This window comes from Protopterus annectens, chromosome 10.part0 (genome assembly GCF_019279795.1).
Source record: "Protopterus annectens isolate FY-2018-M chromosome 10.part0, PAN1.0, whole genome shotgun sequence".
NCBI classification, from domain to species: domain Eukaryota; kingdom Metazoa; phylum Chordata; order Ceratodontiformes; family Protopteridae; genus Protopterus; species Protopterus annectens.
Window position 1 is genome coordinate 898378147 of NC_056744.1, and position 24937 is coordinate 898403083.

The following is a 24937-nucleotide window of genomic DNA, read 5'->3' on the forward strand; positions in this document are numbered from 1 at the left end:
TTATAAAAATTTATCAGTCACACTGTGTGTATTATTATGAAACTCTGTAAGGGTTTAGGGGTTGAACGTATAATCCTAAAAAAATTTCAGTTATTGTCGGATGATAAGACTTGCGTCAATTTCTTTATCAGAAGTATTACTGTATCTTTTAAAGCTATTGATATGGCTTAATATAATTTGTTTATGGCAGGTGATCTTTCTAGAGAATAATGTAATTATGTAATTGTTATAATAAGCCTGTTACTACTACTATTTGTTTGGGTAAGCCTGTTTTTTTTTTTTTTTTTTTTGGAATACCTAAATTTCATAAAAATGCCATTGACACCCCCCCCCCCCCCATTGAGACTTGTAGTTATGTCTGCTTGTTCAAAATTAGAACAATTAGGTAAATGTATTAATTTTAAATTAAAATTATTTTTTTAGTGATAAAAAGTATGTCTACAAGATTATTGGAATTTTTTTACAGATGTTACGAGAAGTGGATTTTGGAATGTATACGCTATTGCTAACTGTAGATTTGAAGGCTTTGTTTTCTTCCATATCACAATATGGGATTAGATTGGTTCTCCCAGGCAGTAATAACTTGAGATGTGCTAACAGGGATGTTGGGAACACTATTCTGTTTATGGAAATAGTACTCAGTTTTTTTAAGGGGAGTATTTTAAACAGATTAAGGTTGCAGCCATGGGAGCAACTTCTGCCCCTATTTATGCTCAGTATGTGGTATTTAGAAACTCAGACTGTTTTTAAATAGAAATTCTATATTTTATTCTAGATTTCGGATGATATTTTTTTTAATTTGGAAATGTGATATGCAAGTTTTGAATGAATTCATGACATTTAATAATTCTTCTATGGAAGTTTTTGCACTTGTGTTTAGTTGAGATGATTCAGTATCTAAAAAAATAATAGAATTCCATAATTTTTCAAGGGAATGGTTATCTACTATACATCACAAATCCACCATTTTTATACACTGACCGTTGTTAAAATAAGTAAGCAGAAAGTTAGTTTAGTAAAAGGACAGATGGTTTAGGTTATCCTGTATTTTGTAACATTCAGTATTCCATAAGGAAATTTAAAGACCTGCTTTATGAAAGAGGATATCTGGTTGTATTGGTGGAGATGATAGTAAGAGAGGTTGTTTTTAAAAGCAAGAATAGTTTGAACCAGTAGTGAAGGGTGAATTTTAAAAATGCTACAAAAATAGAGGCGAATGATGCCAAATTTGATAGAGCTATTTTTTTTTTTTTTTTTTTTTTTTTATTTTGTAATAGTGGTAAGATCAGAGAATTTAGATAACTGGAATTTGAACATCAGTTTGAATGATACCTTGAAAATTTGTTTTTAAAAGGGGTAGGAATTTTAAAAATATCATGGAAAGTGGAGGTTGTATTAAAAGCTTGAACTTTCAAGATGGTTTGTGATGGATTCCCACATTGCCAATATATTAATGTGGTTGATATGGTTAAGATTAATTGTTCGGGTTAATTTTTTGTGGTGGCAAGTTTAATTGTAATACTGTGGGTGTAGATTATTTAGCTACTTGCCAGGCTTTATGTTAAGACAGAGACCTCTTAAGTATAGGCTTTGTGAGCATATTCTCTTCATAATAAGGATGCAATAATGATTTATATAGGCATAGCATTGTATATAGTCATTTAAAAATGTATATTTTTCTGATCTTAGAAAGGGTCCTCTGCTAATGAGAGGAGATGACTGGCAGAAGATTTTGGAATCTAAGGAGATCTGCTGCCATGTATTGCATGCAATGACTTTATTCCATCATTTAAATGGTTCTGTTTCTGTCAGCACTATTCTCAAATTGAGGACATCAAACTTATAAATTAGGATTATGAATTGCTCTCTTGTTTGTTTATATTTTGTTATGATGATTTGTTACGAAGCTATAAGTGAATGAATGTTTTAGGTTTTTAGTGTTGATATTTCTTTATATGAGGTTAGATAATTAGTGGTGCTCAATTGTGGGTGGTATATTTAAATAAAAATGGTATTGTTTTTGGCTGTTTTCATTAGAATGAAAGTGCTAAATCAGTCGTTTTACTATTTTCAGTCCACATGGTTCAGTTGAGTTTTTTAGTTTCTTGTTTGCCGATCATGGCTACAGCCTTTTTTTTTTTTTTTTTTTTTTTATATGTAGAGGGAAAACATGTTAAAGAAGCACCTCACATGGAAACTTGGAGAGCAAAGCACCTCACATGGAAACTTGGAGAGCAAAGCGCTGTAAAAGCGCTATGGTTGTTCAGCTGTTTGCCAATCTTTACTTTTCAACTGGTCATTGCAGGTCCAGCTTCACAATTCGGCCAGAAACTGTGGCCTAAAACATTTCTGAGCATGAACAGCTGCTTTACCCCAGCTTTTTTTTATTTTTTAGAAGATGGGAAGTAACAAAAGTTGGAGCGAGTCTTCCCCATACCACTCAACTTCTTTGCTCATGAATTCTGGACAAAGTGAAGGTCCAAAACGGAGTGATTTTTTAAATATTACTCCGTTTCACATAAAATTAATAGGACAACAGATTTTACAGCCATGCATTTTCTGAACAATATGAGGTATGAAACTCTGTCTAGCATTATTGACAGACCATAATTTTCAGTACTTTTTATCAAAATATCAAAAATGTTACTAGGGGCAGGGCAAAAATAAAGAAAAATTAGGGATGGTCTGCAAAATCCAGGAAAGTTGGGAGGTACGCTCAACAATCATGTCAGAAGCAATTTAAAAAAAAGCAGGCAGTTGCAATATAACCATTGTAAGTGAATATGGAGACAGTACCACAAAAATGATTAGCATTTGTTATAATTTTGTAAAGTGTTATTGTATTCATTCGTTAGCAGGATAAGCCCTCTAGGCTTTTTGGCTTCATTTCCGGGGCAGCCTGTTGAGCACTGTTAGTTAAAATGATTTGCTCAGATCATAGGAGGTTACTAGGCTATCAACAGCAAGAGAGCATTTTAAGCCTAGCTGTTTCATCCCAATGTAATACCATAGATACTAAATGCAGCTCTGGGTATTGACTAGAGTAATGACTGCCCATGTCCTTGTAGACAAGACTGAGGAAGTCAGTCCTAGGACTGGATAACTGTTGGGACTGGATAACTGTTCATCCTATGGGATGAAGGTCATTAAGAGTTTTTAACTTTCATCCTGTGTGTTACGATGCCAGAGTAATATGGGAGCATAGCACACTGGAGGATAAAGCTGCTGTGTTCAGAAAATGAAACTTATCAGCATGGCAGCCTGCATAAGACATTTTTTAAAGTACAGCAAATTTAAATACAAACCACTTAGCATGATGCAAGGATATTAGTAGCTCAGGGGAAAAAGGTTCAAAAAGCATATGGTGTAGGACTGCAAAGCCGTATTCTAAGATACTCCAGATTATGCCATTGTAATTGTCTACAGAGCAGGTTTACAGCAGTGCATCAGTAGCTTTAAAATAAGACCTTTTGAATTCCACCCTTTCTTGAGTGTGATGGAAATGACCTACTTCTATATACTCAGATGAAACTGGTGTCCTCCTGAAAGCTGTCAAAGGCATCTGCTTTCAAATCTTTGCTATCACTGTTAATCATATTCTCTCTCTGCCTCTCACACTAACATGCTCGGTCTCTTTCTGTCTCATACTCAAGCTCATGCACGTGCGGACACATACACATGCACTCTTTCTGCATTTAAAATGAAGCATTACAGATTTATGTCAACTTGGAATTGCAGCAATCCAATTTGCATAAAGCAAGCCCACTGAAAACTACTTTTAGTAAATCTAAAACAAAATACTTTGTAGTGGGGTCTGCCCTCTGCCTGTGAGGATCTTGCCCCTTACAGGCCGTGCACTAAATCCATTGTTGGACATCAGTGGGGAAGGATTGTATCCAGGTTCATTGAAAGTGGTTTTCAACAAATCAGTTTAATTTTGGGTGGACTTTGTAATTCTTTGTAGTGGACTGTTGGCTTTCCACGTTTGCATAGGGCTAAATGATGGAATTAATCCATATTTACATGTCATACACTTGCTAAAGTCCTCAAAGGATTATCCGTGCATATCACATTTAGCTACCGAGTTCTTATGTTCCAAATAGCTTGTTTTTCCCCCACATACTAAAGCTGAACCTTTTGAGTATGTTGGATGTTAACTAGTCAGTCTTTACTAGTTTAGAAATGTTTGTATATAGTCCAGTAACAACTGTGAAAATAAAATTGTTACTAAGCAGCAAGTGGCTTATTTAAAAAAAAAAATTATTCCACACCTTCTTGTGTCTCTGCTCACATACCTCTCAACCTGCAAGCATTGAAGATGGATAAAAAGGCCCTTGAAAAGTAGGTATTTCCAGCCAAAAATCCAGGCATCCAATTGGCATAAAATTTAAATACCAAACAGCACTTAACTCTTGCTAATTCCTGTAAGAATGTGGGACACAACCTACCATCATTACAAGAGGGACAGAAAACGATAAAATACAAGTCCAGTAAGCCTATTATCGTAGACAAGTGCAAAATCTCTGTACTTTAATGAACTGTATAGCATAAGTGAAGTAGAACGATGGCTGTTATATAAAAAAACAGCAAAAAAAAAAGGTACAGGTGTGAACTTCCCCCATGAAACCTACTAGTCCTTGTATTCATAGCATATGAAAATTACTTCCTTTGAAGGCAGCATTATGCTGCAGTACTAAATGGTGCGGAATACATTTTATTAAAAAAAAGTTTGCATATTTAAACAGTAGGTGTCACATTTGGTCTGTCAAAGTTCATGGTGTGCATCCTATTAACTCTTGTCTTGTATCATTTGTGCAGTTTGCAATAGAAGAGGATACAGCTGGCTACATGTGGTCTTTCTCTTTATTACAGCCTTTCTGAAAACCCAAATTTTAACTTGGTGTATATGAAAAGAATGCAGGGTCAGAAGTCCAAATATTGGGTGTCTCAGCTTTTCTTTTTCTTTTGAGAGGTTCAACTGCAGCTGCTTACAGTCTTCTGTTTTTGTGATACTGTATCTGAAAATTGGAAACTGTAGATCCAAAAATTCATTTTGTCTGGTTTAAAGGCTGCATTTCTGAGAAGTCTGCAAATAGTACAGTGTGCCATGTTTCTGCCTGTTGTAGGGAGGAAGTTCTGTAATTATGTAATACATGTGAGTGTAAGAAAAAGATGATGTGATGAGAGAGATTTTACAGATGACTCGAGAGAGAGCATTTGCCATAAATTTGGCATTTGGTGTTTGTGAGATGCAGGACCTTACTGAGTAATGTTTGTTACCGAATTAAAAGAATTGTGGCAGAGACTGAATTTGGTGCATGGCATGATTCTTAAATGAGCAACAAAACTGTGTGTGGGATTAGAAGTAATCAATTATATTACCAGTAAATTCAGGCTTAATATGTAAAATGGTTATTGTATGTAGAGTGAAATTAGTTCACAGTTGAAGGAGATCAAAAATTAGTCTAGAAAGTTGTGGCAGTTATGAGAAACGGGGTCGACATGGTGCAGAGAACATGCACCAGATGTGGTTTTATAACTGTTGCTATCCATGGCAACATACAAAATTATGCCCCATTTCCTGACTGGCATTCATGTAGTACAGCACTGTGTAATACGCTCTCCTGTGCTTGGGAATGCAGGAAGCACTGTGTACCTTGACAGTACTACATCTTGCACTAAAGTGCAATGTAGTTTAGTATAGCTTACTGAACTTTAAGTAGCTATATGTGGTATACCTACCTGAGCTTTGTTGTGTTAACTGTGCTGTGTTTGGGAGTCCATGTCATTGTACTCAATAGCGTACAGACTACTAAGAGAAGACTTGTGCCTGGCTTACTGAGCAATCTCAGATCCAAACCTAATGGAAATGCTGCACATTCGCAAGTCAAATGGGACAAGGGTCACTCACTCCAGGGACCTTAAACTGCCCTGCGACATAAATAGGACCTGCTGGAGAGGCAGATGTGTGTCTTAGAGTTTTCTGCTATTCTGGAATAGGCTACCAATTCACATCAAACAAAGGCCCTCTTTGAACCTTTGTAAGCGTAGTCTGGATGACTGGATGGGAAACAATCCATTCCTGCCAGGAGTTTCACCTATGGCCCTTTTAGATATGAGCAGTTGTTGCTAACTAAGATCTTGAGTTTAAGCAAGATCCTTTATAATGGGTTTCTCTAATATTATAATGGGCACACTGTGCTCTGCTTATAAAGGATTTTGGGTCAGTAGCCCAGTAACCACCTATAAAAGTTTTACTCCCTAACAATGATGGCAGATCCGGCATCATTACCATATAGTAATAAGGGGATCTGATGCTTTGGGATTACCCCATTGACAGATGCTCCACCCTTCTCAGTTTGAGGGGGCAAGACAGTTCAGTGTGATAGCAGATTATCCTGCATCACTGGAGCTTCATTTACTGATTAGGATGTGCCCTACTGTGCAGTGTTGGTTTTTGGTTCCCTCCTCCAGCACTCTTATGTTGCTCAGCTATTTGCTAAGTAACATGTTAGGGGTGGGCACTGCAGTTCTGCCAGTCTCCATGCCGTTAGATTGCACATGGTTGTATTTCTCTGGGCTATCCACTAGGACACATTTAGGGTGTGCGTGATTTGTTTATGCACTTCATGTGGGAAGTACAATAGCTACTCTGCAGGTAAGACAGCATGCAGTGTATGGGCCCATTTGTAAACTACTTTGATATGCTAATTTGTGGCATGCCAAGCCTGTTTCATGTTGTGCAATGTTTAAGAATGTCCCAATGTATTTTGGCACAAAGTCTTAAAAAGAACTTGTTTGGTCAGTTTGTTTAGAATGTGCAGTGAGTCCATAGTGTGCAAAACAGAGTATGGGAAAGTCTGTCAGCAAAAAAGTGTTGAACAGAAAATGAATTGAAATTCTAGAAAGAAATGCTTAAAATGTATGAACAGTTATGGTGTTTTAGGCTCGACTAGATGTTAGCATAGCATGCAATTTAGCATTTGCTTGAATATTTCAAGCACAGAGTTTGAAAGAGAGCAGTTCAAAGCAGTCATAGGTAGGTACTAGGCTATCGGTCCAAGGGCCTACGTAAGCCTAGCCAACAAGGTTCCCTGGCTTACGCCACCCAGGAAAGTTATTTTCCTGTGCCACTGTTGAGCAGAGACACAGAAGTGATCCCTGGGGTGTATTTCCTATTTCCCAGTCACTCCTCAAGATTTTTCTTGAAGAGTGCTAATGAAGAACTTTGCTTGACATAGATGGGTAGCCTGTTCCAGAGTATGGGAAGTCTCTGGGACAGGAATCCTATCCTTCCAGCATGTCCTGTTTATTGTGGTGACAAGGTTTAGATCCCTAGAGCGTGTAGCTTGGAGGGATTGGGATTTCTTTAGGTGTAGCATGTCCAACAGCTCTAAGTTTGACATAGCTTTATATGTTAGGCAGAGATCACCTCTGAATAGGTGATATGCTATGGAGTAAAGCTGGAGTTTTTTGAGGCGGTCAGTGTAGGGCATTTGTTTGAGGCCAGTAATCCTCTGTGAAGCACATCTGTGGCCTTTCCAGCTGCTGCAGATGTCTTGAGGTACATTCCAAAAGGGGTGTTGTACTCTATAATGGGTCTGAGTGTCGAGTAGAGGGGAACAGTGACCTCTTTTTTCCTGGATGAGAACCCTTTTATGATGAGGTGTGCCACGTAGGACCTCCTGACTACTGTGGCAATGTGACTTTCAAAGGAGAGACTACTGTCCACCTGGGTCCCAAGGTCTCTTATCACACATTTGGTTTGAATTAGATTGCTGCCTATGTGGTAGTTCATGGGTGCAGAGTTTTTACCAAAGGGGATGACACTGCACTTTTTGGCATTGAGCTTGAGGTCATGGCTCTGACACCAGGCATCTGTCTCAGTGAGGCCCTTCTGTAGGATGTCCACATCATTTGGGGACTTGACTGTGGCTCCTAGTTTGCAGTCATCTGCAAACTTTGTTAGCCAGAGGCCTTCTGTGTTAGCCTGTACTTCAGAGAAGTAGATACCAAACAGGAGAGGTCCCAGGACTGAAACCTGTGGTACTCCACTTGTCACTGCTTTGAGGTCAGATTTGGAGTCTGCAACTTTTACAGTGTGGGTTCTGTCAGTGAGCCAGGTGGCAACCCATCTTGTGATAAGTCTATCAGGTTCAGGAGGCATGATCTGCCTTTCACAAACCCGAACTGGGTGGGATCCAGAGTTTGGAGGTTACCAATTTCTTTGTTTTGAGTTCTGCGATATGTTCCATGGCCTTGCAGACCAGGCTCATCAGGCTAATAGGTTGATGGTTCCCGGGATCAGTGGTGGCTCCCCCTTTGTGGAGTGTAATAACTGTTGCTGTGCGCCATTCAGTGGGTACAAAGCCTGATGCAAGGCTATTATTGAACATGATGCTTAAGTGGGGAGCCAGTTCGTTCTGAAGTTAGTGTGAAACGCAGCCTGGGATGTTGTCCGGTCCCATGGATGCTGTGGTTTTGGCTTTAGAGCATGCAGCTTTTACCTGCATAGTTGTGATTACAGGGACTCTGCATTCTTCCTGTATAGATGTGGGCCCTTTAGGGGGAGGGGGGTAATAAAGTTAGCACTGAACCTATCTGCCAGGATGTTGGCAATATCAGTTGGTTCTGTAATTTTTATGCCTTTGTGCTGTAACTCTGATCAGATCTGGGTGTTGCCGTAGAGATTCTTGACATAGCTATAGAATGCTTTGTGGTTGTCCTTAGAATTAGTGGTGATTTTGTTTTCGTAGCTAGCTTTGGAGGATCTTGTAAGGGATCTCGGCTTCTTACTGAGGCTGACCAGGGAGCTCCTCCACTCATGGGATTTTACTCTCTTTTGCAACAGTTTCTTCCTTCTGTTGTACAGTTTGTTTATGGCAGGGGACCACCAAATTGGCTTCCTTTTTTTGGAGGATATCGTCTTGGTTCCGTTTGGGATAGCACGATCAATGCACTCGTGTAAGTGCTTAGAGTGCATTTGTTTAGGATTCAGCAGTTGTAACTGTATCGTCCATTTGCATGGGTGTCATGAAGTTCACCACTTCTGTCTTATGAAGCATGAAGTTGGCTTTGAAGAAATTTTTTTACTGTGGTTTCTTTAATGGGGGGTGGGGGGGGATGTGGATGTCAAGGGTGATTAGCTTATGGTCAGATAGGACCAACGAGGCGTTGACTTCAGGTGTGGAACACAGGTCACTCATGTTGGTAATGACTAGGTCTGTGATATTGTTGCCCCTGGTGGGGGTGTGGATAAGTTGATCCAGGGCACTGGAGTTTATGAATTACAGAAAGCGTTGAACTAAGGAGTTGGTACACGAGTAGTTTTCCCAGTTAATTGTGGGGTAGTTGAAGTCCCCCATTATTAGGGTGTTTGGTTGAACCCTAATATTTTCCAGTACATCAAGAAAAGAGGAGGGGATTCCTGGGGCATGGTGGGGGATCTGTAGCAAGCTACAATTTGGATTGCAGTTTTGCCCATAGTTAGTTGCATTTGGATAACATTGGATGCATTATGCTGAGCAACTAGCCTGGAGGTGTGGATATCCTTAATGAATATGGACACACCTCCGCCTTTGGTGTTTCGGTCCAGGTTACATGGCCGAAAAGTGTGGTATGAGTTATAGCCTGGTAGTGCAGGGTTGCTCTCTGGAGCCTTGAACAAGGTCTCAGTCACTGCACAGATGTCTAGGTTCTCCATTTTAAGGAGTGCCTCAAGTGAGTACATTTTGAGATTTAGACTTCTAGCATCGAGTAGCATTGCCCTCAGGTTTTGCTTGCCTGTCTTGCTACGGTGGTGAATTTATTTGAACCTTGCCTAAAAAAGGCACTATAGGGACAGCAAGAGCCTTAGCCAGTATCTGGAATCCCAGGGGTGACAGGTGCAGGCCATCTGTGGCAAAGCATCGTGGTCTGTCGACCATGTCATCCCAAGCATCCAGATACTGGATCCCCTTAGAATGACACCAGAAGCTTAGCCAATTGTTGGTCAGTCATTTTGTCCTTGCACTGTGGTATCATTTGGGGTGATGGCAGAATGCTACTCTGGGTTAGGGTCATACCTGACTGGGCTACAAGATCGGAGAGCTCTTCCATGTCTCTTTTCATGTAGTCCAGGAAGGTACGTCTCTGGTCATTCACACCAACATGGACAATGACAGAGTCATATTTGTACTTGTGGAGTGACCGGAGTGCGTGGAGGATCCTGACACCCAACAGGCAGCTGACAGTAACCTTCTTGTTTAGCCTGGTGAGTGGAACATCAGTGTGCCTGACTATAGAGTCACCTATGACTAGTGGGTTGGGTATGTTTTGCCTTATTGGCTGTGGTTGAGTGGCACACTGAGTCTGTGGGCTATATGTAATTTGGGTTGTGTTGGGGGATGGAAGTTGCTTGCATTTCTGCTTTGGAGGTCTCTGTTGCTTAGACAGATTTTTGAGAGCCACCGTGAATGTTTTTGTGTTACTGTGTGGATTTTGGTGGTGTAGATTTGGTGAGACTGAGTGTGGTGTGGTGCAAATGTTTACATTCTCCTCATGACTGTCAAGTTCAGTCTTTGTTGGAGAGAGCTTTACCTCCAGTTTGGCTAGTTAAGTGCATCTCTCACAGGTTGTAGTGTTGGGTGGTAGGAGGAGAGGGTTGTCTGTGTACATGTGGCAATTTCTACATTGCCTCAAGATGCCCAGATTCATCAGATAGACAGGAGAGAACACTGGGAGCTTGACCCTTGGACATGCCTGAAGAAAAAATATTTTCCTATAGATAAATGAGGAAAGGGAGTACAAGAGCTGTTTTTCTCTAAGCAAGTGAGAAAAGTAAGTACGAAAACAGAGTGCTATAGCAATTAGTAGCTTATTTAGTGCTTACAAGTTCTGAACAAGTGCTGAGCATGAATAAGCAAATTTAAGGGCTAAAACTAAGAATCTGCACTAGACTAGTTACAGGACAGAAACAAGTGCAAATGCAGATTTTCAAATCAGAAAGTTGAGAGATGTGGAAGAGATTGCCCAAACGGCCAATAACTACAATTTCTGGGCTAGAACCACTCCTTATGTGGTAGACAGGTTACCTAGTGCTTACCACTCCCACTGATAAGCTAGAAGACTTCCCTCCAACACAGAAAGGCTTGGGGGGCTCAGAAGCTTACATACAGTCCTGGATACAGCAAATCTGTATCTGGAACACTATTTACAGGAAAGGTAGGAAACAGGCTTACAGTTTTTATAAATTACATATTGCGCTCCATCATATAAAACTAAAGGTTCTTGTGTTTTAGTGCAAGGAGGAGAAGAAATAAAAGTTCTATTTTAAATTTTGAGCACATTAGTGTAGCTTTTCTCAATGCCTGGAGCCTTAACAAAAAGTGCCTTAACTTGAGGCACTCCTGCAACTTGATCACATTCCTATATGTAAAGTTGCAGGCCGTGGTTCAGAGCGAGGAAAGCACAAATTATTTTCCTGGTATAGTGCATATCATGTCTTCAGACCTTCTGGCAATTGTGGGGGATAAGTATTTAAGGATATCGTCACCATATGACAGATTCTTCCGGACACTAAATTTGGACTCCTAGGTGTCCAGATTACCTTTTGATAGCTAGTTATATAACACCCCTGTTTTCCTCTTCTGAGCATGATAGCTATATTTATGCTTTAACTAAAGTTCACATTAAACACAAGGCTTTTCAGCTGGGAGGGCGCTTCATCCGTCCATTAGTAAAGCAGCTGATCTGTATTGCCAGTGATTTTGTTTGCTTTCTTAACATTTGTAAATATTAACTGTCATTTACAAATGGGTAGCAATCCTTCTAGGGGCTCTAATATATTTTTACTTCTCACACATATGGTGATGTCAAAGAAGTAGCCATATGTATCATTATTTATTTTCACACTTAAGTAATTGTATTGATAAAAGGCACCAAATATAATGAAAAGTTTAAAAGCAGCTCTCATGTTGGGAATATCTGTATAAAAAATGAGCAGTTTCTCTTTTTATATAATGTGCATGAGATTTCATTCACCCTGCCAAAGTAAATGCAAGCAGTCTAGTAAGGAGCTTGAGAGACTGTTTGTTTATGGGTGGCATCACTTTAGCCAGCAAAATTACAGGCTTTATGGGCCAGTCATTTCTTACTTTATCATTTATAAAGATAGTGTGTCCTTGTGAACTAATCTGTCCATTGTACCCAGAGAAACTACTGAACAAATTTATAAATCTGCCCATTTTTTCCCCCCAAATGGTTCCAATTTACTGCTTTGTATTGATGCCCAAGACATCTCAGTTGTCACTTGGACAGAACTAGATTCATAAGCAAAGATCATCTGTTATTATTCAGGTTTTAAGAAGAAATTGGGATTTAAGTGTTGAAAGTCCTGTCGGTGTCAAGTTTTTCTGATAATATAATGAGCCTTTGCCTTCTGTACTGAGGGTTCACTCGTATAGAGCAGTAGGAACCTCGAGCATTTTTTGAAAAATGCATCCATAGAAGATGCTTGTTGCAGTGGCTACATGGATGAGACTGAATACTTGTACAGGACACTAAAAGCTGGATGTGATCTCTTGATCTATGGCTTCTTTCAAGGTCACAAGACGTGAGGACTATTCAAGAGAATCTGTTTCAGACCTGTCCGTTAATGAGGATGGACATGCTCACGCAATATACAGATGCATAGATATTTTCCTAAAGATAGCTGTGGATGCGCAAATCCATTTTTGTCAACCTACCTACCCTCCTTCCTTCTGCCTCCAGTCCAGTCAGGATCTGACGGAAGTATGTTGTGAGGTTGTTTTGTGTAGTTGGTACTGTTCTACCTTAGTGTGACTTAATGAAAATCTGGATAGGGTCCATATTCACTGGACATTGAGGTAGAGAGGCAAGAGGACATGAAACTTGACACTGGGATGTCTAAGTTCCGTCATTTCATAAGAACGGACCTGTTCCTATAAATCTAGAGTTACACTGGATAGGTTGCTTTTTATTTGTGATTTTGCAGTTCTGGAACTTTTTGGCTCAGTTTTGGCCTTGCACCTTTAGGCTGCAGTGCTGGTTATTTGCTTACTTTGCTGCAGGTCATAGAGGCTCAAAGAAATGAAGACTATATGATACCATTGTACATACATGGGCATTTCCTAACATCTTTATCAGTACTGGCAAAGCCTGACCAGAATAGGGGGGGGGGGGTGAGAAAAACCCAAGGTGGAAATGTAGTGATAGTGACCTCTCCTTGAATATCTACTTTTATGGCAAGTATCTTGCACAACTGTACTTTTCATTTGCCCAACACCAGAAGAGATCTTTCCACATTGTGGTGGAAGGAACACTTTGAGGAATTCCTGAATCCAGTGGACATGCTTCCTCCATTAAGGAAGCATTGACCGAGTGACTGGGTAATCCTATATGGCTTCATGTAGCTGCTCGGTGTTATGTGGGCCAGACCTCCAGACCAGTTAGAATACGAATCTCTGAACATATGAGTGATATGAGGAACAAGAAACCCAATAACTCACTGTACAAACATTCTTTAAATCACCCCACAGCCTCTTAATTTCACAATTATTGACATAATTAAGGGTAACCAATCCAATAAGGCTGGATGGCACTCACTATTCTTGATGCTAAAGAGGAAAAATGAATTATAAAACTGGGTGCACTTTTTTCACCATGACCGAATGAGCACTTGTGAATTAACCAATCATAATCTGTTTTTTTGCTTTGTAAAAATATAAAAGGAACAATCGTGTGGACTTTTTTTTAACACTGAGGAAGGCTATATAATTGTTACAGCTGAAACCGGTTTGTTGTTTTTGTTTCTTTTTTAGTAATGATAATAAATGCATAGCATTAAATAGCACCACGGTTTGCTGGCTCGTTTTTGTTGTGTAAACTGTTTGACATCTTAACTTCCAACTAACTCTCCAGTGTATGACTGCTTCTGAAGCACCCTCGTTGGTCACAGCATGGATACTTACTCCCCTTCTTGGTGATCTGACTTTATAGTTCTGAACAACTTACCAGAGACCCCTTGCCAATTCCACGGGTGCATTATTCTCTTTATCCAATGGTGGGTGACTTTGGACTTTGTAGTGCCCAGTAGTTGTTCCTTAGACCATTCACTCACCTCCCAGGCTACCTCTGGTGTAGTCCTTTCAGCCAGTAAGAACAGTTGATCAGCCACATCCACTTGGCCTGTTCTTGTGTTTGAAAAGGGTGTGGGAGAACCCTCTCTACTGTGTTATGGAGGCATACCGGGGGGGGGGCTGTGCTGATGGATGTGTTGGAGGGAATGGGGGTACAGACCTCTTCATGAGACGGAGATTTATTTTCTAAGTTGATCAGTCAAGATACCTGTAAAGAGAGAGCGAGAACAAAAACATTGTTGCAAACAGCCAGTCCTGGTACACAGAATTCATTTATTGTAAAATAAGGTCCGCAGAAATATATTCCTAAGGAAGAAGACATATCAGATGATTCTGAGACAGATGGAGGCAGCTTCACCAGCTGTACATTCTCAAGCCCAAAACTCTGATGCTGAAGAAACCTGGTCCTGACATTGTCCTTTGGTGAAAATGTTCTCAAGCCATATAGGAAAAGAAAGAGATGGCAGGAGGGGATCAATAAGGAACAAGGATAATGTCCTAAAAAGGGACAGTCTATTACTTCAAAATGGCTATGCCAACATTCTTCCCCCACCCTCTCACGTCCTGCCCCAGTCTTTCCAAACCTGTCTAAACCACTGGCTCTGCATTCCCTTCTGGCAACAGATTGTGACTCATAGGTGTTAAAGGTAGTTCAGGAAGGAACACCTCCTTTCAGGGCAATTTCTTCTCCAGTCAGAATGTTCTCCTCCTGCACTTGTGCACCCTAGGAGTCCTGGAACCAGTGCCATTAAATCAAAGGAGCAAAGACTCCTGTTTCAGAAGGAGTCTCTGAGCTAAAACATCCACATTTTCCTTATTTAGATGATTTATCTTTGCAGAGTTTTTTCCCCACGTTTGAAGAGTTCTTAACATGGATTTAATTTGTTCTGACCAGTGCAGGATTCTAGGTAAACTTTCGGAAATCCTCCTTGGCCCAGTCGCAGGGGATTGTCCTTCGATGCATTACAGATGCTAAACAGCAAAGAAACTTTTTTAGCACATGAAAAGTTGTATTTTTGTCTGGAAACTTTCCTGAGCTTCTCAATTTAGTCTTAGATTTCAGCCAGAGAGCATCGCAGGGTCATGTGTTCATGGCATTCATGATTCCCATAATTCCTCCCGATAGGTTACACGATAAAATGTCAGTGTTTTTTTAAACAAAGAAAAACAAACATGGACTCGACATTTGTATCTGTGGGAATTTCAGTTTCTAAGTTTGGGCTTTGTAAAAAAGGAACTGTACTGGAGGTGACTACAAGTACAAGCAAATGCAGATCACCCTGTTTGCTCCTTTCCTCTACCTCCTAAGTCATTCTGCGGGCACTTTAATTGGAGGTAAAGGTGCAAGGCCTGTGGGATTCCTCAGTCAGACCAAATAATTGTCAGAGATATTTGCTATCATCCATGCCTTAAAAATCTCTTCATAATCTGAGGCCCAGGACCTCTCCAGATGAGTACTGACAATACAGTGATGTGGCATACCAACAAGCAGTGGGAACCAGATAATACCTTCTGTGCATGCTGGCTGTGATTGCTTGGGAAATAACTGTTCAGCACTCTTTATCCCTCCAAGCATCCTACCTTATATTAGAGCAAAACCTAGTGGTTGACAAACTGAAATTGACCAGGACAGACACCCACAAATGAAAATTGAATGAAGAGGGTCTTCCAGGAATTGATCCAGTTGTGGGGAACACAGAGTATTTGTTTCCCTCCTTTAAAAACAGATTGTGCTCCAGGATTCTCTGCAAACAAGCCTGACAAATGCTTTCTCATTTCCATGGACATGAATGTTGCTTTATGCTTTTCCACCCTTCCCATTGATATCTCGGGTAATTCTGAAGATACCGAAGGACTCTCCAAAAATAATTGTGGTAATCCCGTTTCAGCCTAGGCATTATCTGTTATCCCTTTATATGGAATTGGCCAAAGACAGTTACCACATACTAGATCCTGTAACACAAGACAGGGAGTTTGATATACCACAGTGTCCAACATCAACTAACTAACTGCCTGGATGATCAATTCTGATGCCTTTTAGGCACCTCCTTTTGAGGAAGTACAGCGGGTATTAAAGAAGACAAGAAAACCTACTAGTGGAAAGTCTTCTATATTGGCAAGTTGAAGACACTTTCTAGTTAATGCCTAACCAATAACCAGGACCCATTCAGGGATAAGTACCACTATTCCTCAAATATTTGTGAGTTCCTAGCCTCTAGTCTATTGTACTCCTAATCAAGGTACGTCTTGCGACCATTTTAGCATGTCTATCCACAAATCTTCCACTTTATTCAGTGCTTTAAATAAAACAAGTTTGTGAAAGGAGTATTATACCTGAGATGGACACACAGGTTGCTTTTTTCTGGGACCTTTAACTTTCTGCTGGAAAAGTTATCCACATCTTCATCTCAGCCTGCACATTAAGCCGATTTAAGGTTCATTACATGGAAAGCTGTTCTCATTGCTCTGACATCTGCAAGAAGTATATCTGAGTTGCAAGCTGCCTTGGTAGGTGAATCCCATCGGGAGTTCCAAAGGGACAGGGTGTCAATAAGAACAAATCTCTCATGCCCACTGTTTCAGAATCTACTTTGAAACAGAATCAGGCCATCAGTCTTCAGGAATTCTATCGTGACCCCCTCAGAACCGGGGAGAAAAAATTCTACATGCTTTGGACATGCATAGTAAGCTGAGGTACTATCTTGACAGAACCAAGTCCTTTAAAAAAGAAATTAGTTCATCAGCTTAAGGCGAGAATAAAAAAGGGCAACCCATGTCAAAATAGACTACTTCCTGATGGGTGTCTTCACTGTTGCCTTTTGTTATGCTCCCCATGGTAAACCAGTTCCATATAGTATCAAGGCTCACTCTATGAAGGCATTGTCTTTGTATATTGGAAAGCCGTGGACTCTAGAAGCATTTTAGAAACGGCTACATGGTCCTGTGTACATACCTTTTACAAGGCATTGCCAACTGGATTCCTTCTCTAGATCCAGGACTGGCTTTGTTTGGACCATTCTCCAGGGGCTCTTGGATCCATATGCTTTCTCCTACCAGGTTGGAGAGGCTTTGAAAATCAATCCATATAGCCTAAAGACTGTTGCAATGGTGAGAATGATGAGTGTAGTACAGTTGTGGAAGTTGCACTTGCCTATAACTGTATATGTTTGAATTTCTCACTGCTGCAGTAGCTGCACCCACTCTCCTTCCCCCTTTTACTGTATATAGTTATTGTTGAGAAACAGATTTGGGGGTTATTTCTTGTTTGGATAGTTCAGTATAATCTTTTGGAAGCTGGACAGTTGTCTTGGGCAAGACGCAGTCCATGTAGCCTAAAGGCTACTGTAGCATTGAGTAATTCAAACATCCTACTGTTATAGGCAAGTGCAACTCGGACAACTGTACTTTCTTTTCAATTTGGTCTAGGGAAATTACGACAACCCCCCCCCCCCCGATCAGATTTACTCACACAAGATGAGAAGTTTGATGCACCCCAGTTTGGAAACCCTACAACTAACTGCCTAGATGGTAGAATTTTTATATTTCTTAGGCATCTTTTTTTGTGTGTGTGCAGCAGGTACTAAAACAAGAAGGCCACGTACTAGAAAATTGTACATGTACAAATGGTAAAATATTTTCTAGTTGGTGCCTTTCAAAGAAACGGGACCCTTTTCAGACTTGTTTGTCTCTGGTTGTTCACTGGTTTATAGTATTCTTCTGCCAAGGTACACTTGTCAGCCATTTTAGCTTGTCTGACATTAGCCCCCTTCTTTTGAATAATGCTGAAATTAAGCAGTTTTTGAAATAGTCTTATGTACTTGCCCACCTAGAGAAAAGGCCCTCCTCCTTGGGATTTCAATTTTGTACTGGAAAAGTTTACTTTATCTCCATTTTAAACCAGATCATGAGGTTGATTTGAGGTTCTTAACACGGAAGATTTTTACTTGTTCACCTAACAGATGCCGAAGCAATGTTTTGGAATACAGTAACTTGTGGTGAGTTATCCTGACCTCATTTTTCATAGGGACAGGGTTTCTTTGAAAACAAATCCTTCTTTATGCCTGAAGTTGTTTCAGAGTTTACTTTCTCCAGGCTATTAATCTCCCAGTCTTCTTTCCTGATCCAAACAACAAGGAAGGGAGGATTCTTCACTGTCTGGAATTATACACAGTTCCTTTACAATCTAGACAAAATTCGACCTTTCAGGAGAGCTGACCAGCTGTTTCATCTCCTGTGAAGGTAAGGGGAACCTGTGACTAATCCTATTTCTAGATAGTTGTGACATGCTGTTTCTTTTTGTTATACTCACCCTCAAAAAGCTACTTCTAGGCAGGGGTGCAGCTCATTCAACAGGGACATTGGTTTCTTTAGTGGCTTTCTGGTAAGCTGATGCATTCTAGAGGCAGCAATACAAACTGGATTCCTTTTTCTAGGTCCTGAAAGGGCTTTGCCAAGGCCAATCCTCATGAGCTCTTGCAGATTATTGGCCTTCTCCCCATTTTTTGTTACTCCTGAATGTTTCTGCAGCAGTGATTTTAGTAGATCTGTTGACTGAACATAGTAGAGCTACACTTTATCATAACACTAGCTGTTCTAATGGATCACTGTTGAGTAGCCATTACTCCCTCCATTCCCTTATTTTATTTGCTCCGTAAAGTCTATGCATAAAAATAGTTAAAGTAGAAAACTTACAAAGCATTGTATTACCAAGGTATATAGCAGTAATACTGAAGCTGGTGATGTTCTGTGCAGTAGATGGCTGCATGGGCTTTGTTAAACCACTCCTGGTCTTACTGCAGAGGGCTTGTCCTGCACATCTTTAACTGTACTGTGACATCTCCGTGGAGGATTGACATTTTCTTTGTAAGTGCTGATAAAATATAAGAGAATATTATATGAGGGTGGATTTTGGTAATATCAGAATTGGGGTGGGTGAAAACAATCAAGTACTGCACTATTTAAATAATAAATTAAATTATAAAAAAGGTGAAAGAGCCTGTCAAGATGTGTCACGGTAATGAAATTTATATAACCTCCAGCCCACCAGTGACATTTTAAGGACTATACAAGTGTTCTCCAAAGATATGTTCTGTAACCTTACCTTTTTTTACTGTATTAAATTCAGTGATTGCAGTAATGCACGTATTTTAAATAAAATGAAAACTGATAGAAACACCACGGGTGTGAATATGATAAAATGTTAAGAATTGTGTACCATTGTACAATTGCAGTGACCCAGAGCATGGCTGCATGTTGGTGAATTTAGTTAATGATGCATGTAGATTTACTTTGTGTTGCTTCAGGATTGTGAATAGTTTGTTTATCAATACTCACACCTCCGATAAACCTCATAGGCTTATGATATTGCCACTATGCAAAGCTTAAACCACATATAACCATGACTAAACCCAGTTTAACCCACATTCATTTTAAGGGTTATATACTGTAACATTACCTTATTTAATAGGATTATGGGGCAGTAATTCTGAAGCATAGAAGAAAATACCTAACATAAGTTTGTATTTTGGTTTAATGCAGACTGTTGAAAATACTTTGCATTAACTACTAAAGTATTTATATCTGCATACTCCACTTCCTTAATTGTCACTGATCCTGCAAATCACTAAAGCATACTAAAGCTCTGTCACCAGCAAAAATGCGTAGCGTTACCCATTCAGCAAAACTAAATACATACATAAATCTAGTCCACAGCAGCACTACAAGCATTACAGGCCACTGGAACTTGCATAGTGGAAAGAATGACAGTTGAGTACATGTTGTAGTAATTTTAAAAGTTCTTAGGATGTATATAATTCTGAAATTGCTATATTTGCGCAAGACCATCCAACTTGACTTTTTGGAGGAATGCCATTGTCTCATGAAGATATTGTATTTGCTTTTAGTAGCTATTTTTCAGGGAGTTTGGGATTAAATGTTGGATCTGTTGGAATATTTACTTTTAGTAAGTTAAGGAAATATTAAACTTTTATTTGTATTATAAAATGATATAATCCTGTCGGTTATTATTTTTTTCTTTTTTATAGCAAGAAAAATGGGAAGTCTCAAGCAGTGCAAAACACTGAGGTATGTGTAGTCTGTATTTGAAAAATCCAGTAAAGTGTGGAAATTGATACTTGTTCATTCTGCAATGTATGTGCTCACCTTTATTAGTGATACTTAATTTTTTGATTACCTGACGTCTCTTGATCTTAGGGTGTCTGTGTGTTTTGTCTTTATTTTTAATTCGGTGAGTGAGCTGGTACTTGGACCCTTTTCATTCGCTCTCCCAACGCTATATGAATTTAGTATAGTTTTGATATTTTAAAAATGACACTGTATTCTGTAGATTTCTGTTAGAATAATGGACTTGACGATAGGAGGAAAAAAGTGTTGTAATTGTTTTTTTTATAAACAGTTTGCTAGTTAATACTGTATAAGCAGACGTCTTAATTTTAGTGCCAGTGTGCCAGCTTTGTGAAAACCTGTGTTAAATGCATGTGAAAATGTTTCTATAGCTATTTGTTTAGGACTTTGGTGTTTCACATCTTTTAATAAATTTTGAATTACTGTGGTGATAAAGCTAGAATCTTAGTTTGAGACGCCTTCTGAACAGAGTCCAGCCAATGAGATTGCTGAAAAAAATAAGATAAGGCACTTGCCCCTATTCTCTGTCATCAGTACTCTCCTGGGCAACTGACCCATTTGTTCCTCCTCATTGTGGGGGTGGGGTGGGGGGGTGAGAGTGTCGTCATTTAGACAGTCATCTGGGTGGTTTGAATTTTTAAAATAGTTTTCCCCAGCGCTAGCTGTAGGCACCTGACAAGGTGCTAGAAAGAGGTTTACAGTGCGTCATAAGTGGTAGATGTCTCCTCACTTCCATAAGAGACATTCCATTCATTTGGGCATGCCTTTCTCTTCACAGCATAAGAATTGGTCTGCCTAGTCTTCACCAGAAAGATTGTACTGTCTAATGTTCCCTCCACAAGTGAACTCCTCTCACTGACCCCACGTCCCTTCATTTCTCTCCCTACCCTGAATGGGTTCTCCTGCGCTGAGGCCACTGTTTGAACCATGGCATTTTGAGTTAGAGTCCCTCTATTCCACAAAAACAGGTGCAATTTACTTTCTGTTACTTAGCATCTGATATAAAAATGGCAGCACCCCCATTGCTGAAGAGACCCCCCCAACCGTGGCTGCAGTGACATCCTTTGTACCATAGTCAGGGTGTGCTCACCTCCTTAGTCCCTTGCTTTTTCTATTTACTTGTGCAAGTCATTTCTGTGACATCTGTAACAATTGGGTAAGTGCCGCTGCTTGGTGCAGAAAGAATAGCTTAGGCCCAAGCCCTTAAACTCTAGACGGTTAGTGGCTATACCTGTTAATGGAATTTCATACTATATCTTTTACTGATGTTCTCATTAGGGAAATATATTCCAGACACTTTAACTACAAGTAGATGTCACTGTCTTCCTTAATGCCTGATGTCTAGAGCTGGAATTGGAAGATATAATATGTCAAAAAAGATAAACATGTGGAAAAGACAAGGGAGTTGGAAAAAGTAAGAATTAAGTGAATACTCCCATGGTACTCCTGTTTTATAAACTGTTTTGAATGGTTGAAATACTTTACTTTTAAAGTACTGCTTTAGTGTCTTGTTCTCTGTATGTTACTCTGCTCATTCTATCCGAATACAGATTGGCCGCAGACTATCTGCTGAGATACCCTAGGCTTAGCTGGGGCACTACCATTTCATACGCGAGAGGATTCCATACCTAACAGACTAGCCAGCAAGAGTACCATGGAAAACTTGTCTTTCTAGTCTGAATGAGCACAGGCTGACATTTAAAAGCAGATTGTCCTGTTCTATAAATTCTCTAGCGGTTTTAAATATGTTGATATCAACACTTAATTCAGAAATGTGCAGCATTCTGCAAGTAGTACTGTATCTCAGAAAAGAAGCGTTTTATTTCAGCAGTAAAGTTTTAGTGAATGAAAAATAGATCTCTAAATGTGAGAAAGAGGGTAAAAAATATTGAGGACAAAAATGTTATTGAAACAGTGGATGATGGCAAAACAGTGCGCAGCACATAACTAGACCTTGCTAAGGCACTGAACACATCCCGCACTCTGGTATTGTAGATAAAATTCTCCCAGCTAAATGTCAATCCCTGTGTGTAACTCTTTGGATAGCAAATTGGTTCCCAAATAGAACACAGAAAGTTAGGGTGGGAGGCTCTGTCTCCTCCAAAGGTTTTCCCCATGGTTCATTCCTTAGGCCCACTCTTTTCTACTTACCATTAGTGCTGATATCCAAGAAGTAAGGGTTTGTGGCTGACCAAGTTTGCAGAAAACTATAAACTTGATGCAGTCATAAACTCCCTAGAGGACACAAAGATAATCCAAGAAGTCCTGTCCCAAACAAATAGATGTCGAAAACCAAGGACTAAAACTAAAGGCCAAGAAGTGTATAATTGTTTCCTTTGGGAAGCGTGATTTCCCTTGTAAGTATCACATTGACAACACACCCCTAAAAAAAAAACTGATCCTGTAATTAAGGATCTGGGAACCCATGTCTACAGTGAAATCTGTTTAATCACCATGTATCCACTATTGTAAGTTTTCGTCAGACAGCTTATATCTAAAAATATTGCTTCCAGGGATATAATGTACCTCGATAAACAAATACAAATAGATTATTCCACTGTACTCTGGTTCATAGGCAAGTATTAGGCTAGCTGCCTTTGCAGGCCATTTTAAGCCTAGCCACTTTTTCCAAAGTGAGAATCCGAATCCAATTCTGTACTTTGTGTATGTGAGGTAAACATCTTAACTGTTAAGCCAGCCCCTAAACCCTCTGCACTCATTAGGCCAGTTGCTTGAGTATAATGCCCCTTCTGGATGTGTGTCGGAAGCATTTGAGTAATGCCCCTTTTGGGATGTATATGTGTAAACAGTTATTGCAACTAGAGTGACTTCTGTGCTTTCTCACAAAAAAAATTGGCCTGAATCATATGCAGACAATCTCAAAGCATTGTCCTTTCTCAAAGCATTGTCCTTTTTCTTAATATTGTAGAGGCTAATGAAGGGTGACCTGTGCCTCCCTTAGAGCTTCAGCAGATCCTGTTCTCTCAGATCTATTTCACATTTATAAGTTCAGTAGTATTATAAATACCTGCTTGAGAAGTCTGACTGTGTTTTGCAAAATAAATAGAACATGTTGGAGGATTAGGTAAGTATCACAGAAAATACCACTTCTGCAGAACAGTCTTGCACTCCACGGTAACAAAGTACTTCTCTTATTGTATTAAAATATAATTTGGATGAATGGATGGGTAACTGCAAATTTACCCTTGGTGTAGCACCCCTGTCCGTCATTGATAGGGGAAAACCTGTTATGTTCTAACATAAACTTGCTCAGCCCATCTCTGGGTTATTCGTATGCAAAACATAAGGGCTAGAAACTACCATGGGAATATGAGGCTAGTCTTAAGTTTCTCCCAGATCAGTAGGTGGGTAAGTACCTACGAACCTATAAATAAAAGCCCATGAAGGGTGCTCAAAAAGAAGTGGTGTCAGTTTTTGACTTTCCTGGAAATGAGGAAAGTTATTCTGCCATTACTGCACTACAAAGTTTTTTGTTTTTTTTTTTTGTCAAAGTTACTGACCCTAAATAGCAAGCCTTCACATATGTAAATGAGAGGGTTTACTGCTCTTGGAGGCCCTGTATTAGTTCAACTGTTGCACCTTTTCCATTCATTATAAGATCTCTCAACTTTAAAGATCAGAATGTTTTTAGTAAAGCTGAAAATTCCAGTCAACTCCTTGGGTCTCCCGAAATATTTATGTATTGGTTGATCTTAATTACATAATACAACAGAGAAGAGCTGAACATAACATTTCTAGCAGGTTCCTACCAGCTTTAGGATAAGGTAAACTGCTCCAGTTTACAGGTTCTTCTCCAGTTAGTAACACAGATGAGGCATTACAATGAGGAATTAACCCCGCATCTTAATACCCTGTTCAGTTTCAGCCTCTCCACAGGATATGTGCCCATAGAATGGCGCACGGCAACGGTGGTCCCACTACACAAGGGGTGGGGCCACACCTGACCCTGGGAACTACCAACCAATAAGCCTGACCAGTCTGATCTGTAAGGCTATGGAGTGAATCAGTATGGAACTCATAAATGGTGAGATTGGGAACCTCCAGTTGCTGGACCCCACACAGTTCGGCTTCATCAAGGGCAGATCATGCCTCCTGAACCTGGTGGATTTCTTTGAGACAGTTACTCAGGCTATAGATAAGGGAAAGGAGGTACACACGGCTTACCTTGACCTTGCTAAAGCATTTGACACCATTCCCCATTCAGGTATTATTGATAAGCTCACCAGCCTGGGCATAAACCCTTACGTCACAAGATGGATCGAAAACTGGCTCTCAGACAGATCCCATAAAGTAAGAGTAGCGGGATCTATGTCCGAATCCAGACCAGTAACGAGTGGTGTGCCTCAGGGCTGTGTCCTGGGGCCCCCTCTGTTTGGCATGTACATCTCAGAAGTACAGGCAAGCACGGAAGGGCTGTGGCTGACTAAGTTTGCGGATGACTGCAAACTGGATGCTATAATAGTCTCCTGCCGACATGGATATCCTCCAGAAGGGCCTAAATGAGACTGATGCATGGTGTCAAAGCCATGGTCTCAAGCTAAATGCAAAATAAATGTGTAGTAATCCCCTTAGGAAAAACAGAGTACCCACAAACTACAACATAGGAGGTAATCCCCTGAAATCTGAAGAAGAAA

At 40.0% G+C, this 24937-nt stretch overlaps 1 protein-coding gene across 1 annotated transcript in view; it reads left to right on the forward strand.

Annotated features, from left to right (window-relative positions):
• The window catches only part of ABCD3 (ATP binding cassette subfamily D member 3), a 1370685-nt gene that overhangs the window by 135708 nt on the left and 1210040 nt on the right, over window positions 1-24937 (forward strand). The window contains exon 2 of the mRNA XM_044085690.1: window positions 20183-20222. Coding sequence (XP_043941625.1) covers window positions 20183-20222 — 40 coding nt within the window. The remainder of the gene's footprint in view (window positions 1-20182; window positions 20223-24937) is intronic.